General features: G+C 41.0%; 1 protein-coding gene across 1 annotated transcript in view; it reads right to left on the reverse strand.

The window, feature by feature from the left end:
* Window positions 1-13,079, reverse strand: part of LOC131948643 (aryl hydrocarbon receptor nuclear translocator) — an 80,005-nt gene that overhangs the window by 39,414 nt on the left and 27,512 nt on the right. The window contains exon 3 of the mRNA XM_059310257.1: window positions 11,416-11,600. Within this exon, the coding sequence (XP_059166240.1) occupies window positions 11,416-11,590 (175 nt within the window). The 5' untranslated portion in view covers window positions 11,591-11,600. The remainder of the gene's footprint in view (window positions 1-11,415; window positions 11,601-13,079) is intronic.

A 13,079-nucleotide genomic window follows, 5' to 3' on the forward strand; every position in this document is an offset into this window, starting at 1 on the left:
TCAATGATTACGTCACAAGGTCAATGATGACGTCACAAGGTCAATGATTACGTCACAAGGTCACCAAAAGGTGACCCACCCTCCGCTCCTCCGCCACCCTAGGGTGGGGGAGTATTTTACTATATGTCTTTGCGCCTTCACCCTTCGCTCCTCACCCAGTCTCTGCGCCAGGCTCACCCAGGCTGGGAGTATTTTACTATATCTCATTGTCCCTGCAGCTCCTCCGCCAACCCCAGTTGGCGTAGTATTTTACTATATGTCTTTGCGCCTTCACCCTTCGCTCCTCACCCTGCGATGCGCCAGGCTGGGAGTATTTTACTATATGTCTTTGCGCCTTCACCCTTCCCTGCTCCCGAGTATTTTGCTATATGTCATTGTTCCTCACCCTTCCCTCCTCCGCCAAGAATACGACCCAAAAGCGACCTAATATACTACTCATAATAAACCATTCCAGTCCAGTGGTTCTCAACTCGGTTCGTTTGAAGCCCAGGGGTTCGATGAGTCAGTCTCGGGGGTTCGGCAGAGGTGAATACATACACCCGACTCATATAATTGTATCAGTGCGGGCGATAGAACTTTTAAGAAGGATTGAGTTAATGCGCATATGAAACTGGTGGGGTTCGGTATTTTCAAAAAGATTAACATCCTCTGTACCATTCTATACAAAAAACCACTCAAATACTACTACTTTCAGTATTTTAAAAATAACTCTTTATCAGATAATTTGGTGCCAGTTATGTAACCGTTTCTTATTTGTTTTTAACCCCTCTTTTCTTTCAAATAAACCGATTTAGCCGGTTATTTAAAACTAGAAACCATAAGACGTTCTTTGATGCAATATTTTCATTGCCTTAATCTTCAGCTTAATTTGTTTAGCTACGAACTAATTCTCATCGATATGCTCTCTACTTCCTCCGTCTTCCTACCCCCCCCCCCCCCCCCCACCGCCACCCGCTCCCCGATATTGAACTAAACCTTGATCTCTATACCACAACGACCAAAGTGTAAATATAAGAATCGATACCTCGATGATGAAAAGAAAATAGTTTAAAACACTGGAGCGGACCACAGATGTCATAGTCGATACTTGTATCGTTGTCTCGATATCTTCACTTAAAACAAAACGATACCGGCGATGATAACCTTTGCACTGTTTACATTTTTAATGATTTCTTTTCGATATATATAAATATATTTTTTTGTAAAAAGGGCGTAACGAAAAATAATTAAAATATAATTGAAAAGATATAAGTAGCCTTAACAGAAGAGTCTCTGAATATTTTACAATGGAGAATCGAGACGGCCCTGACCTCCAGACTCCACAGGGGCAAACATTACAACTCCGACGTGAGGTATTTGCTTCATGGACGAATGTCAACAACAGGGGGTGGGGGGATGGGGAGATGGAGGGGGGCGGCATCCAGCAGGCTGACTCGAATGGGGGTTGGAGGTCCATAAGCAACACACGAGCCTAATTAATACTGCCGTGTGGTGGCGGGGTGTGAAAACTAAAAACAACACGAAATTATTGAACAAGCCCAACTACGGATCATGTGATCTTTATCACAGGGCGTCACATGTGGGGGGGGGGGGGGGGGGAGGGGGTAGTAAACAGGGGGTGTTAGGCGAAAAGTGTTTTTGAAGGATGTTTGAGGCCTGAATTACCCTACATAATATGCAACCATATATATATATATATATATATATATATATATATATATATATATATATATATATATATATATATATATATTAATAGCATCAATCATAACAGTTATTCCAAAAATAAAATAAGTATTTTTCTTCTTCTATATACATTTACGAATCAGTTAAAAATTAAAAATACTCTAGATCTACTTCCTACAGAGACAGTCTGATCGTGTATACGGGCAAGTCGTTGGCACAATACACGTCTTTGATTCGCGTTTGTTACTCCACCTCCGGGGCTGAGCCGTAATTTGTTTTCGAAATGGCGAGGTTAGAAATCTGAGTGCTCAATTTGTTCCTTGTTGTGTTTTCTGTGAGGCATGCCGGGCAGGGGACGTGCTCTCTGCCGTCGGAGAATGGGAGGGTGTGGGGGAGGGGGTTGTATCTTGACAGGGAACTGACAGAGGGAGGAGCGGATAAACAGACGGACCGGTAGCCGGAAATTTGATCCGCCATACACGGAAATACTGTTAAAATGTATTTTAACGTATAAATTTGGAGCAGTGTTGAGTAAATTTAGTGAACGTATACTGTACCTGAAGAAAAATGTTATACAGTTGAAAATCTACTAAAGCCGAAATTAAATACATTGGTTTTAATGGCGTCTTTTGTTGTTAATAAAATCGGCATGGTGTAGATTGTAAATATATATTGATTAATTGACTTACAAAGGCATGTTTGGGGTGATTGTTTTGATGCAATTGGTTAGAGAGAAGGTGAGGATCGGATGTGCGATATTTCCTCGATAGAGAATTAATGTGTCGTTTTCATCTACGCGACATATAAGTTCAGCCATTGTATGAATATTAAAGGTCCGTCTATCAATAGATCCGTAAGATCCGCTACAGCATAAATATATGATCTGCGACTGTATAATAAAGAGCGTTAGAGTTGTATGTGGCTTCCGTTGAATGCGCGGCTGTCGCGGGCTAGTAAGGTGTGGTTACTGGCGTCCTATTGAGCTGTAGTTGTTTGGGTCATGTCCATGGTTCGCTACTACAAATGATTTAAAACGGCAGTGTATTTTCTTCCTTGTCTAAGTTGTAAAAAGAAATGCTTTTTGTAACAGGAAGAGGAGAACCTCTTTTTTATACTGCAGGTACACATTTTTTTTCGGAAGGGGGGGGGGGGGAGGGTATATGGAAGTGTAAAGAAAATGTATATTTCGGGAATACAGAATACAGAATTCGTATTTCAGGATATAGAGAAGTTGACATGAGATTCACCTGGAGATACCTACATCCTTCCCTATTGTGTTCGAGAACAAAGCCATATTTATCTTATTCCCGTCGACCAACGCCAATTTGGTATCCGTGAAATGGAGACGTGTGTACTTAAGCGGTGGCCAGATTTTTTTTTTACCGCTGAGCTAAACACAGTCAAATATGTATTGTCGTGTGATTGTTCATCGGGTTTTGTGGGTTTTTTTTTTTTTTTGGCTTTTTTTTTTTTTTTGGCTTTTTCTTTTTTTGCATCTTTTTGAAAAGTAAAATAAATGAGAAGGTAAAACGCATTTTAAAAATATTTTTCACGTTTTGCTTTTTTTAAAACAAAAAACAAATAGTGCAAAAGTAGTTTATCTATCGGGAATGGAGATGGGTGCACCGTGGTCCAGTTTTCAGTGTATGAAGTACAAAGTAATCGAGCTAGGTATGTTTCAAATGTCAACGCTAGTACGAATAGAAAGTTTTAGATTGTGTGTTATGTTGGTGTTTTCGTATGTTGTTTAGTTGTATGGTGGCGTGGTAAAAGTAAGTCAAGTTCCCTTCTCGAACCTGTCGACCCATGGGGCAAGTGAAGTAGAGTTCACCTGTTTCTGCGACTTGAGCATGTGAAGGGATAGTGTCGTCAGCACCAGGCCGAACCGCCTTTACCTACCCTAACGTGAGTAAGGTACTTATCAGTGATAAGGGGGAAGGGGGTGGACTCAGGACGTTATACTAACTAGAACTCGGATTCGAACTACCCACCCTCCCCCCTCCCCAAATAAAGATAGTGGGAGTGGTCTAGCGGTAGAGAGCTGGGCTGTTATTCCGTAAGTCTCGCGTTCGAATCCGGGTTCAAGTCAGTAGACCATCTCTGAGTCCACCCAACTCTGATGGGTACCTAACTCACGATTAGAATACGATCTATAGGAAAGTAATCTTGAGGAAAACGCCGGAATTTTCATTATAAATCTCCGCTGAATCAACACTGGATCGGTCAGTAACATGAGGGGCTGGGGGTGGGAGGAGTAGAAAAATATCACTGCTGAGTTTAAATCTGAAAAGTATTTATAACTATACATTTGATGATTTACATAGCTTCAGTTTATTATAGATCGACCAGTAGCCTACGCTTTTTTTACCAGCTGAATATATTTTAGAATGTTAGGCAAAATGCGATTTCAATTTAATTACTCTTCATTCTTGAATTATGTTTTATTCTCGTGTCAAATAAGGAAGCTTACAAATGCAGGAAGTATTAAACAATTCATATATATACTTCAAAGTAATCAATGTATGTTTTTTTAAAAGCTCTTGGTTTTCATTTATAAATTTATTTTATTTTTTATTTTTTAATTCGAGCAATGTAAAATCACACGAAGAGTTTTATTTTATAGAAAATTTTTTTTCGTTTAGACAAAAAATAATAACTTTTATTTGTATTTTATTATTATTATTATCTTTATATTTTAGCATCTTTTGTGAGTAAATTTAAAGGTTGTATCCCTTATTTAAAAAAGGGGAAGTAATTAACGTTAATAGCTAATATACAGAATTTGCTCTTTTTAGTAATGCAGGTGTCTAAACTTGCAAAAAAATGTGTACTACATTTTTTTAAAATTTATTATTTAATATTAAACTTATTCAAACAATATTTTTATATTTCACATAGATTATCTATTAAAGTATAAGCCGTTGGTAGGGCTTTGGGGGGGGGGGGGGGGGGGCATAAGTGATCTATTTTAACGAACTACATCAGCTGTAAGATTCATTACCAACGTACACACAATCAATTAGCTGCAACAGTGTAAGCTTTTTCAGTCGAAACCAACAGCCTAGTTAACTTTTTGCAAGTATCCGCGACCTTCGCCTTGAATGCAACTTGATTATTCCAAGGTCACTTTTAAGGGTGAAAAGTCGTGTGCGTGTGTGTGTGTGTTGCTCAGATGGGCTACACGAGTTTCCAATTTATTTACAATTTCACGGTTCACTGGTATTGGTCATGCTTTGGGGCACCTGTAGAGAGTCACGTGATAGGGTCTAATTAAGAATTTAAGCGTTGTGGGCGGGGGACGGGGGATAATTGAGTTGTGTTTATTTTTTTTTCTTCTATGTCTAGAAAGCGATAGGCTATATTTAGCAATTTAATCGTTTCTTTATTTATTCCGACGCCCGGGGTTGGAAAGGAGAAACCTGGGAGGGAGGGAGGGGAGAATGCGAGGAGGTGGGAGGAGGTTGTTGAGACAAGGGTTCTAAAACAGCAGCTCACCTTGTGGGCCACGTGAGGCGGATGTTGTCGTTTAGAATTGATAGTTTTAAGTCTTCGGTTTTTTATTTTTATTTTGTGTTCGCGTGCTGGTTGTGATTGTAAAGAAGAAGGGAAGGGGTGGGGGAGGGTATTTTATAGGTGGGTGTAATAGGGGTCAGGGGGGTCGCAGGTTTTGTTTAGTGTTTTAGAAAGGTGGGAGAGGGTGTCTTATATTTCTACGGATGTTGGTAATGAGATTGGACAAATTTGAATGTTTAAGAAGTGGGGGGGGGGGGGGGGGTAGACAGGAATATTATTCTAATGTATGTCTTTTATACTAGGTATTGTAAGTGTATGAGGTATACAGTCTGGGAGATTACAATGTGGAACACACTTGTTTATGTGGATTGGGAATAGTTTTGATATACGTAATGCATTGGGTGTGTGTAAATATTCTTTTTAATACTGGACCGGAATTAAGGAAGGGGATGTTGACATAAATAAAATGACCGGCTAATGTAAAACCACTTGAATGTCACTTTCTTTGTACACCTGCTAAATATAAAATCGGGCTCTATTTTTTTTTTGGCACAGATTTCCAACGATATTTTTTAGCAAGTCGTAAATTTACCTTGCAAGTATACTCTCATCAAAGGAGTATCATAAGAAAAAAAAAATCTTTTGAAATATGGGTTTGAAACAAGTCACTATTAACCAAGTAGGTCTACAATGTGTAAAGGCAAATCGATTTATGATCTCCTCAAAGCAATCAACAGCTGCACTGTGGCCAAGACAAGGTGGGTGGCGCTCGAGTTTAAACAACTGCGCATGTCCACGTACCTCGTTTTCGTGTTTATTTACCTTCCTGTCCCAATTCTACCACCCCCCCCCCCCCAACCTTAATACCACTCTCATCCGCCACACGCGTCGGAAACACCAACAAACATTTTTAGCTTGAAATTTTATCTGCTCAGATTTTTTAAACTTTTTTTTATAAAAACGCGAGTCTATTTCAGAAAGAATGGACTCTATTTTCAAAGATAAGTTGGAGGGTTTTTTTTTTAAGATAAAAATAAAATTTAAAATCTATATTTGAATGTTTTATATATAAAAAAAAGATCGCGGATTTAAAAGTTAATGATGAATGCATCGTATAATTTATTTTTATAACTAATATAGTTGGAGGTTTTGTCTTCGGGGGTAACTCGGAAATCGGGCGATCTCGGAAATCGGGCGATAGAGTTTCAGGTAGCATCCGACTCAGCAGAAACATAAGCAGTGGTTGTGTCGATGGTCGGTAAAGAAAACACTCGTGACGGTTAGGGTTGGGTGGGGGTGGGGGTGGGGGGGGGTCTGACTCCTATCTTACTCACACCACGCCAGACGAACCAGATCCTCGGCAGGTTTTGAACCCCGGTAGAAATAGGTGCCGGCGTGTAAAGAGTGGTGGTGAAGGGTGTTAGAGTTAAGTAAAAATAAACGTGAGAAAAGCTTGCGCGTTGTTGATGTGTTGTAATGGGTTTAACATGGAGTGGTGGGACAAAAAGTTTCCGGGAGATGGGGATATGCCTGACACGATAGAATAGTGTTGCTTGATACATTCTGTTGTTATTTGGTATACTTGGACGAGGGTGGGGCTAGGCGAGCGAGGCTATTTCCTGGAGAATGTCTCAAGGATATGAATACGGCTTAATTAAGTTGTTGTACCCTATAGAGCTGAGTGTAGACACTTAACATGGGTCATTTATTTTTATTGTTCTCTTCGTCCACATTTTTTTAAAAAAAATGGACGTTTTAACATCTCATTAGTACTGGGTTTTTTTTTCAAAACACCTAAAAGTGAATTTTTCACTTCTCACCATTTACTATTGTTCCCTCATCCAACTCACTTTACCCTCAACACTTTTGCGTGTTCCTTTCATACAATGTTCCCTGACACGTAAAACATTCCCTCAGCCCTACCTATGTTCCTTCTACTGTCTCATCTTTTACCCACCACCCACCAATGTTCCCTGTCTGTCTACCAATGTTCCCTGTCTGTCTACCATTGTTCCCTCGCGGCCTACCAATGTTCCCTCACCACCTACTCATGTTTCCACACCTGATACCAGAATTTTCTTATAACTTTCCAAAGTCCCCTCACCATCTCTCAACTCTCCCTCTCCCCTAAAAATACCCCCCCCCACCCTTACCAATATACCCTCACCACCTACCTATGTTCCCACCTTGCTTCCCAATGTTCCCTCTCACCAACCAATGTTCCCCGGTTATCTACCTCTATCCCCTCCACTGTTTGCCCAGGAACAAGACAGTCATGTTGTCCGCGAGCTAATGGGGCGGACAGATCCTAATCAGCTGTCAGCTCGACCAACACCTCAGCGAAACTTCACACCCGAGGTCCGTCTATGGCCGGGCGAGATTTCTCACTGCGCTTATTCTGACAAAAAGCTCAGACAAAACAGTACCTAGCCTGCTTTTCTAATTATTTTATAAAACAATCCATTTAAGTTATAGGCCTATTGTTTTATTTTCAAGTTTGTCTTTTCTTTTTTTTTTTTTTAGGGACGCAACCTCTCCATCGTTTCCGCTTTAAGCTATAGGGCTTGTAAGTAGGTCACAACTTCTCATTCACGTACTCTACAGCTAGTAGATTTCGAGACCGTAGACTTACAAGCCCTATTCCTCCCAAGTTGGGTCCATGACATTCAGACTACTTATACTTCACTGACAACTGATCTCACCCAAGCTTGTTTAGGCCTAACTATTTTTTCTGTTTCCCATGGGGATTCCAATCTAATGTCCAACATATCCCCAGTTGAGATTTACTATTTTATATGTATTATCGCAAATACACTCGTTCTAAAAAAGAAAGTCACATTTGATCCACTAAAACTGACTTTTCCGAGTGGTATGTAATGTGGTTCTGACCACTAAGAACCCTACAGCTTATTGCTTTTATGCTAGTACCTGTTGTAACGGGTTTTTCTAAGTTCTGATTCAAGCTTCGGAATGCTACGGGCCGGATACTCCAATAGTAATGTGATATTCTCACTTTCTAAAAAAAAAAAATTCTACCAACGTGTTTGCTCTATAAAACGTAATCAAATAGAAAGTTTTTTTGTATTTATCTTTTTAGAAATTTCTTGATAAGAACGGCTTTATTGTACATTCCTCTATTTTTAAATCTTGAGCTTCAGTTGATGATGTAGTTGCCAACAACGATATATATATATATATATATATATATATATATATATATATATATATATATATATATATATATATATATATATATATATTAATGTGTGTGTGTGCGCGCGCGTGTCTGTGTGTCTGTGTCTGTATGTATGTATGCGTAAAAGTTCCTAATGTAAAAAGATAATTAAAAATGGTTTGTTTTTTTAATCACAAATAACAGCTGCATTCACATTTTACCCTTTCCTTCATTTTCCATTATTTCACGACAGGACCGTTATTACTTTCAGACATATTTCTCCATGAGTGGGGAGGGGGGGGGGGGGGGGGGGAGAGAGAGAGAAGGATTTGAAAATTTTGGAACTTGCGGACTTCAGTTTCGAATTTTCGGGTTGCGGACGGCGGACACTGGTTGAAGTATATATTTTGTATATATTCTATTTCGTCCACGGTGCCTCCCCCCCCCCTTCTCCCAAAAAAACATCTGAAAGAAACTCTAGATAGTGCTACTGTTCTTTATAAGGTCGACTTGAACTGAAATAACAAGAAAAGCCGCAGCAGTCCCCCAATCTTTACAAGTATCGAACTACCCTTAACATTTCTTCATCCCACATATACATTCCTCAAACTTCGCCGACTTACACTTCGATTAGAAAATTCCCTTTTTATTTTTTTTGCCTCCATCTTAATCCATTCAACATCTGTTTTATAACTCCGAGTATGTATTCGACAATTGAACGCTTTGAACAAAGTGAATATAAAGTCATGTATGATTGCCTTCACAAAGTGGATTTTTTTTTCGCTTTGTGTAGGGAGAGAGGTATTGGGAAATGATGATATGAACATGGGTGAATGAGGTGGGGGGAAATTGTGGTATTTTGTGGACGTGTTTAGTTGGAGAAAAGAAGTTGGTATTTTTCTAGCTTTAAAGAAATGGGGGAAAAACTTAGTGTGAAATAGTTATTGGACAGTATTTGAAGTATTTATAGGACATTATGTTAAGTAGGTATAGGGGGGTAACGGGAAGTAGTTATATGACATTAAATGAAGTAGGTATAGGACATTATGGGAAGTAGCTATAAGACATTACGAGACGTAGGTATAGGACATTATGGAAGCAGTTATAAGACATTAAGTGAAGTAGGTATATGACATTATGTGAAATAGGTATAGGATATTATGTGAAGTAGTTTAAGGACATATTTGAAGCAGCTATTGATATGAAGGAATCAAAGCTATCATTTTTTTAAAAAAGGGGGGAGAACCATGTCCTCAAATGTTGGTCTCAAGCCTAGAGTCGAACATTGGGTTTGTGTGTTTTGAGTGGAGGGATGGCGGGGGGGGGGGGGGGGTCTGTCGGGCTGGCCGGGTGCCTGGCGTCCGACGGGCGAGGGGAGGGGGGAGGTGGGGTAAACCTGGTCAAGTTGACACAGTTCCCATTTAAATAAACCGCCCGATGTCCGCGATGCATGCCCATAATGAAGTAAAGATTAGTGTTTGGACTTGGGCCCCGTTGTTTGTCCGGCCCTGTGAGGAATCTGTCCGTAGCTTCAAGCGGAATTATCGTGTGCAAGATGTCAAAGACGTCCTAGAGAATGATGGTCTCTTGATGTGCAGCAGTATAATGTATCGAATGGTTGAGAATTTAACGGACACACTATTATTGTTTATCAAATATCTTATTACTCAAGTGTCATGTGTTTATCCTATAATGTAAGGGCCAGGGTTTAGTCGGTAATCAATAATTGAAAATCGGGTATGACAAATATGAGTATCCTTTAATCTAAAATTTCCTAACCAAATAAATGTTTGTGATTTTTATAAAAGTAGATTTTTTTTAAAATTTTAATAATTATTTAAATTGCACATGAGTAATGACCTTTTGTGTACATTTATACATTTTATTTTTAGAAAATATACCGCCCCAATCGAAAAACAGCATTTTTATTTATTTTTTTTATTTATTTTTTTATAATTTTAAATACGATTTTTATTTTGGTAGAGTATTAGCTTAGAATTTGTTAAATCTCCAATAATCGGATAAAATATACTGGGCTATAATAGTCCCACTTCACCGGGGGAGAGCGGGAGTCAGTATCTGAAGGGTTAATGATCTTCTGAGCATTGTCAAGTAGCTGGAAAAAATGGTCTCAGCGCCGGCTAAGGGGAGAGCATATTATGAGCACATAATGCACGACAGATTGCGGCCCCTTTACGGTGAACAGCCTGCATGTGTCCGGGCGAGGACCTGAGAATAATTATCAAGAGACCCGTATGCTAATTGGGTTGGTGGGGTGAGAAGGGGGGGGGGTGCATTGATACTGAGACGCGTGTATAGTGATAGTAGTCCTTTTGTTGTTTTATTTGTTTTAAAAATCTGAAGATTTTTACACTGGCGAATAAATAAGTCTAGTTTTTGTTGCTTTATTAATAAAAAAAATAAACAATGTTTTTATTTTACTCTATTGTGATGATCTTTTTTTTAAAAAAACATTTTCAAAAATTATGAACTAGACAAGTTTTATTTTCCAATTCCTTTTAAAAGACATTTGTAGCTTTGGTGAGTCAGTTTACAATGTCAACCGTAGAAAATATCCGCCATTGTACCTAAATGGTTTTTTTTTAGTTATTTTAAACATAGGTAAACAGATTAATTACGCACATCAGTAGTTAGGAATTGTTTATGTACCCGTTAGGAATAGATAGTATAATTTTTGTTTTTGTTTATAATTATTTTTAATTGACAGGGAACACGAATTTACGAAAATTAAATGATTTCGACTTACAGGGTATATTTAATACCGCTGCGAGTAATATTATCATGGGTTTTCTGTGCAAGAATTTAACTATTGCTTCAAAAGTGATATTTGGAGCTGACTAAAATTCAGAAGTACTGCTCATTTATTTGTTAAACAAAACTTAGTATAAAAAAAATACAGGAAATAATTATTTAAATTGTGGAGGTCGGATCTAGAAGTTTTAAAAAAGTGTTTCAAAACATTATCTCCCTTTCAGCGAAAGACATCAAGGGGGAGAACCCAAACATGAAACTTCACTCACCGTCAGGAAATACAGCTCTCATTTTGAGATAACTCGTCGAGAGCCGGATTATGGAGGCTTTGTCCAGCTGTGACGTAATGGCCGACGGCAGGGGCAGCATCTTGGCCAGCTCGTAGAATTCGGCATTTTCTTTCTCTCGCCTCGTCCTGGCGGCATTCTTAGACTTCTCCTTCATTGCCTCGACTCTGTGGACGGAGGTGTGGGGGTGGGTCAGTGATTACTGGAGGTGTGGGGGTGGGTCAGTGATTGCTGGAGGTGTGGGTGGGGGGGGGGGGGGTGGTTCAGTGATTACTGGAGGTGTGGGGGTGGGTCAGTGATTAGGCCTACTGGAGGTGTGGGGTGGGTCAGTGATTACTTGATTACTGGAGGTGTGGGGGTGGGTCAGTGATTACTGGAGGTGTGGGGTGGGTCATTGATACTGGAGGTGTGGGGGTGGGTCAGTGATTATTGGAGGTGTGGGTGGGGGGGTGGTTCAGTGATTATTGGAGGTGTGGGGGTGGGTCAGTGATTATTGGAGGTGTGGGGGTGGGTCTGTGATTACTGGAGGTGTGGAGGTTGGTCAGTGATTATTGGAGGTGTGGGGGTGGGTGAGTGATTATTGGAGGTGTGGGGGTGGGTCAGTGATTACTGGAGGTGTGGGGGTGTGTCAGTGATTACTGGAGGTGTGGGGGTGGGTCAGTGATTACTGGAGGTGTGGGGGTGGGTCAGTGATTACAGGAGGTGTGGGGGTTGGTCAGTGATTACTGGAGGTGTGGGGGTGGGTCTGTGATTACTGGAGGTGTGGGGGTAGGTCAGTGATTACTGGAGGTGTGGGGTGGGTCAGTGATTACTGGAGGTGTGGCGGTGGGTCAGTGATTGTATACAGGAGGTGTGGGGGTGGGTCAGTGATTATTGGAGGTGTGGGGGCGGGTTAATGATTACTGGAGGTGTGGGGGTAGGTCAGTGCTTACTGGAGGTGTAGCGGTGGGTCAGTGATTGTATACGGGAGGTGTGGGGGTAGGTCAGTGATTATTGGAGGTGTGGGGGTGGGTTAATTATTACTGGAGGTGTGGGGTGGGTCAGTGATTACTGGAGGTGTGGGGGTGGGTCAGTGATTACTGGAGATGTGGGGGTGGGTCAGTGATTACTGGAGGTGTGGGGGTAGGTCAGTGATTACTGGTGGTGTGGGGTGGGTCAGTGATTACTGGAGGTGTGGGGGTAGGTCAGTGATTACTGGAGGTGTGGGGGTAGGTCAGTGATTGCTGGGGGTGTGGGGATGGGTCAGTAATTACTGGAGGTGTGGGTGGGTCAGTGATTATTGGAGGTGTGGGGGTGGGTCAGTGATTACTGGAGGTGTGGGGGTGGGTCAGTGATTGCTGGAGGTGTGGGTGGGGGGGGGGGGGGTGGTTCAGTGATTACTGGAGGTGTGGGGGTGGGTCAGTGATTAGGCCTACTGGAGGTGTGGGGTGGGTCAGTGATTACTTGATTACTGGAGGTGTGGGGGTGGGTCAGTGATTACTGGAGGTGTGGGGTGGGTCATTGATACTGGAGGTGTGGGGGTGGGTCAGTGATTATTGGAGGTGTGGGTGGGGGGGGTGGTTCAGTGATTATTGGAGGTGTGGGGGTGGGTCAGTGATTATTGGAGGTGTGGGGGTGGGTCTGTGATTACTGGAGGTGTGGAGGTT

This window comes from Physella acuta, unplaced genomic scaffold (assembly GCF_028476545.2).
Source record: "Physella acuta isolate Inbredline_101_S28 unplaced genomic scaffold, ASM2847654v3 ptg000654l, whole genome shotgun sequence".
Taxonomy (NCBI): Eukaryota; Metazoa; Mollusca; class Gastropoda; family Physidae; genus Physella; species Physella acuta.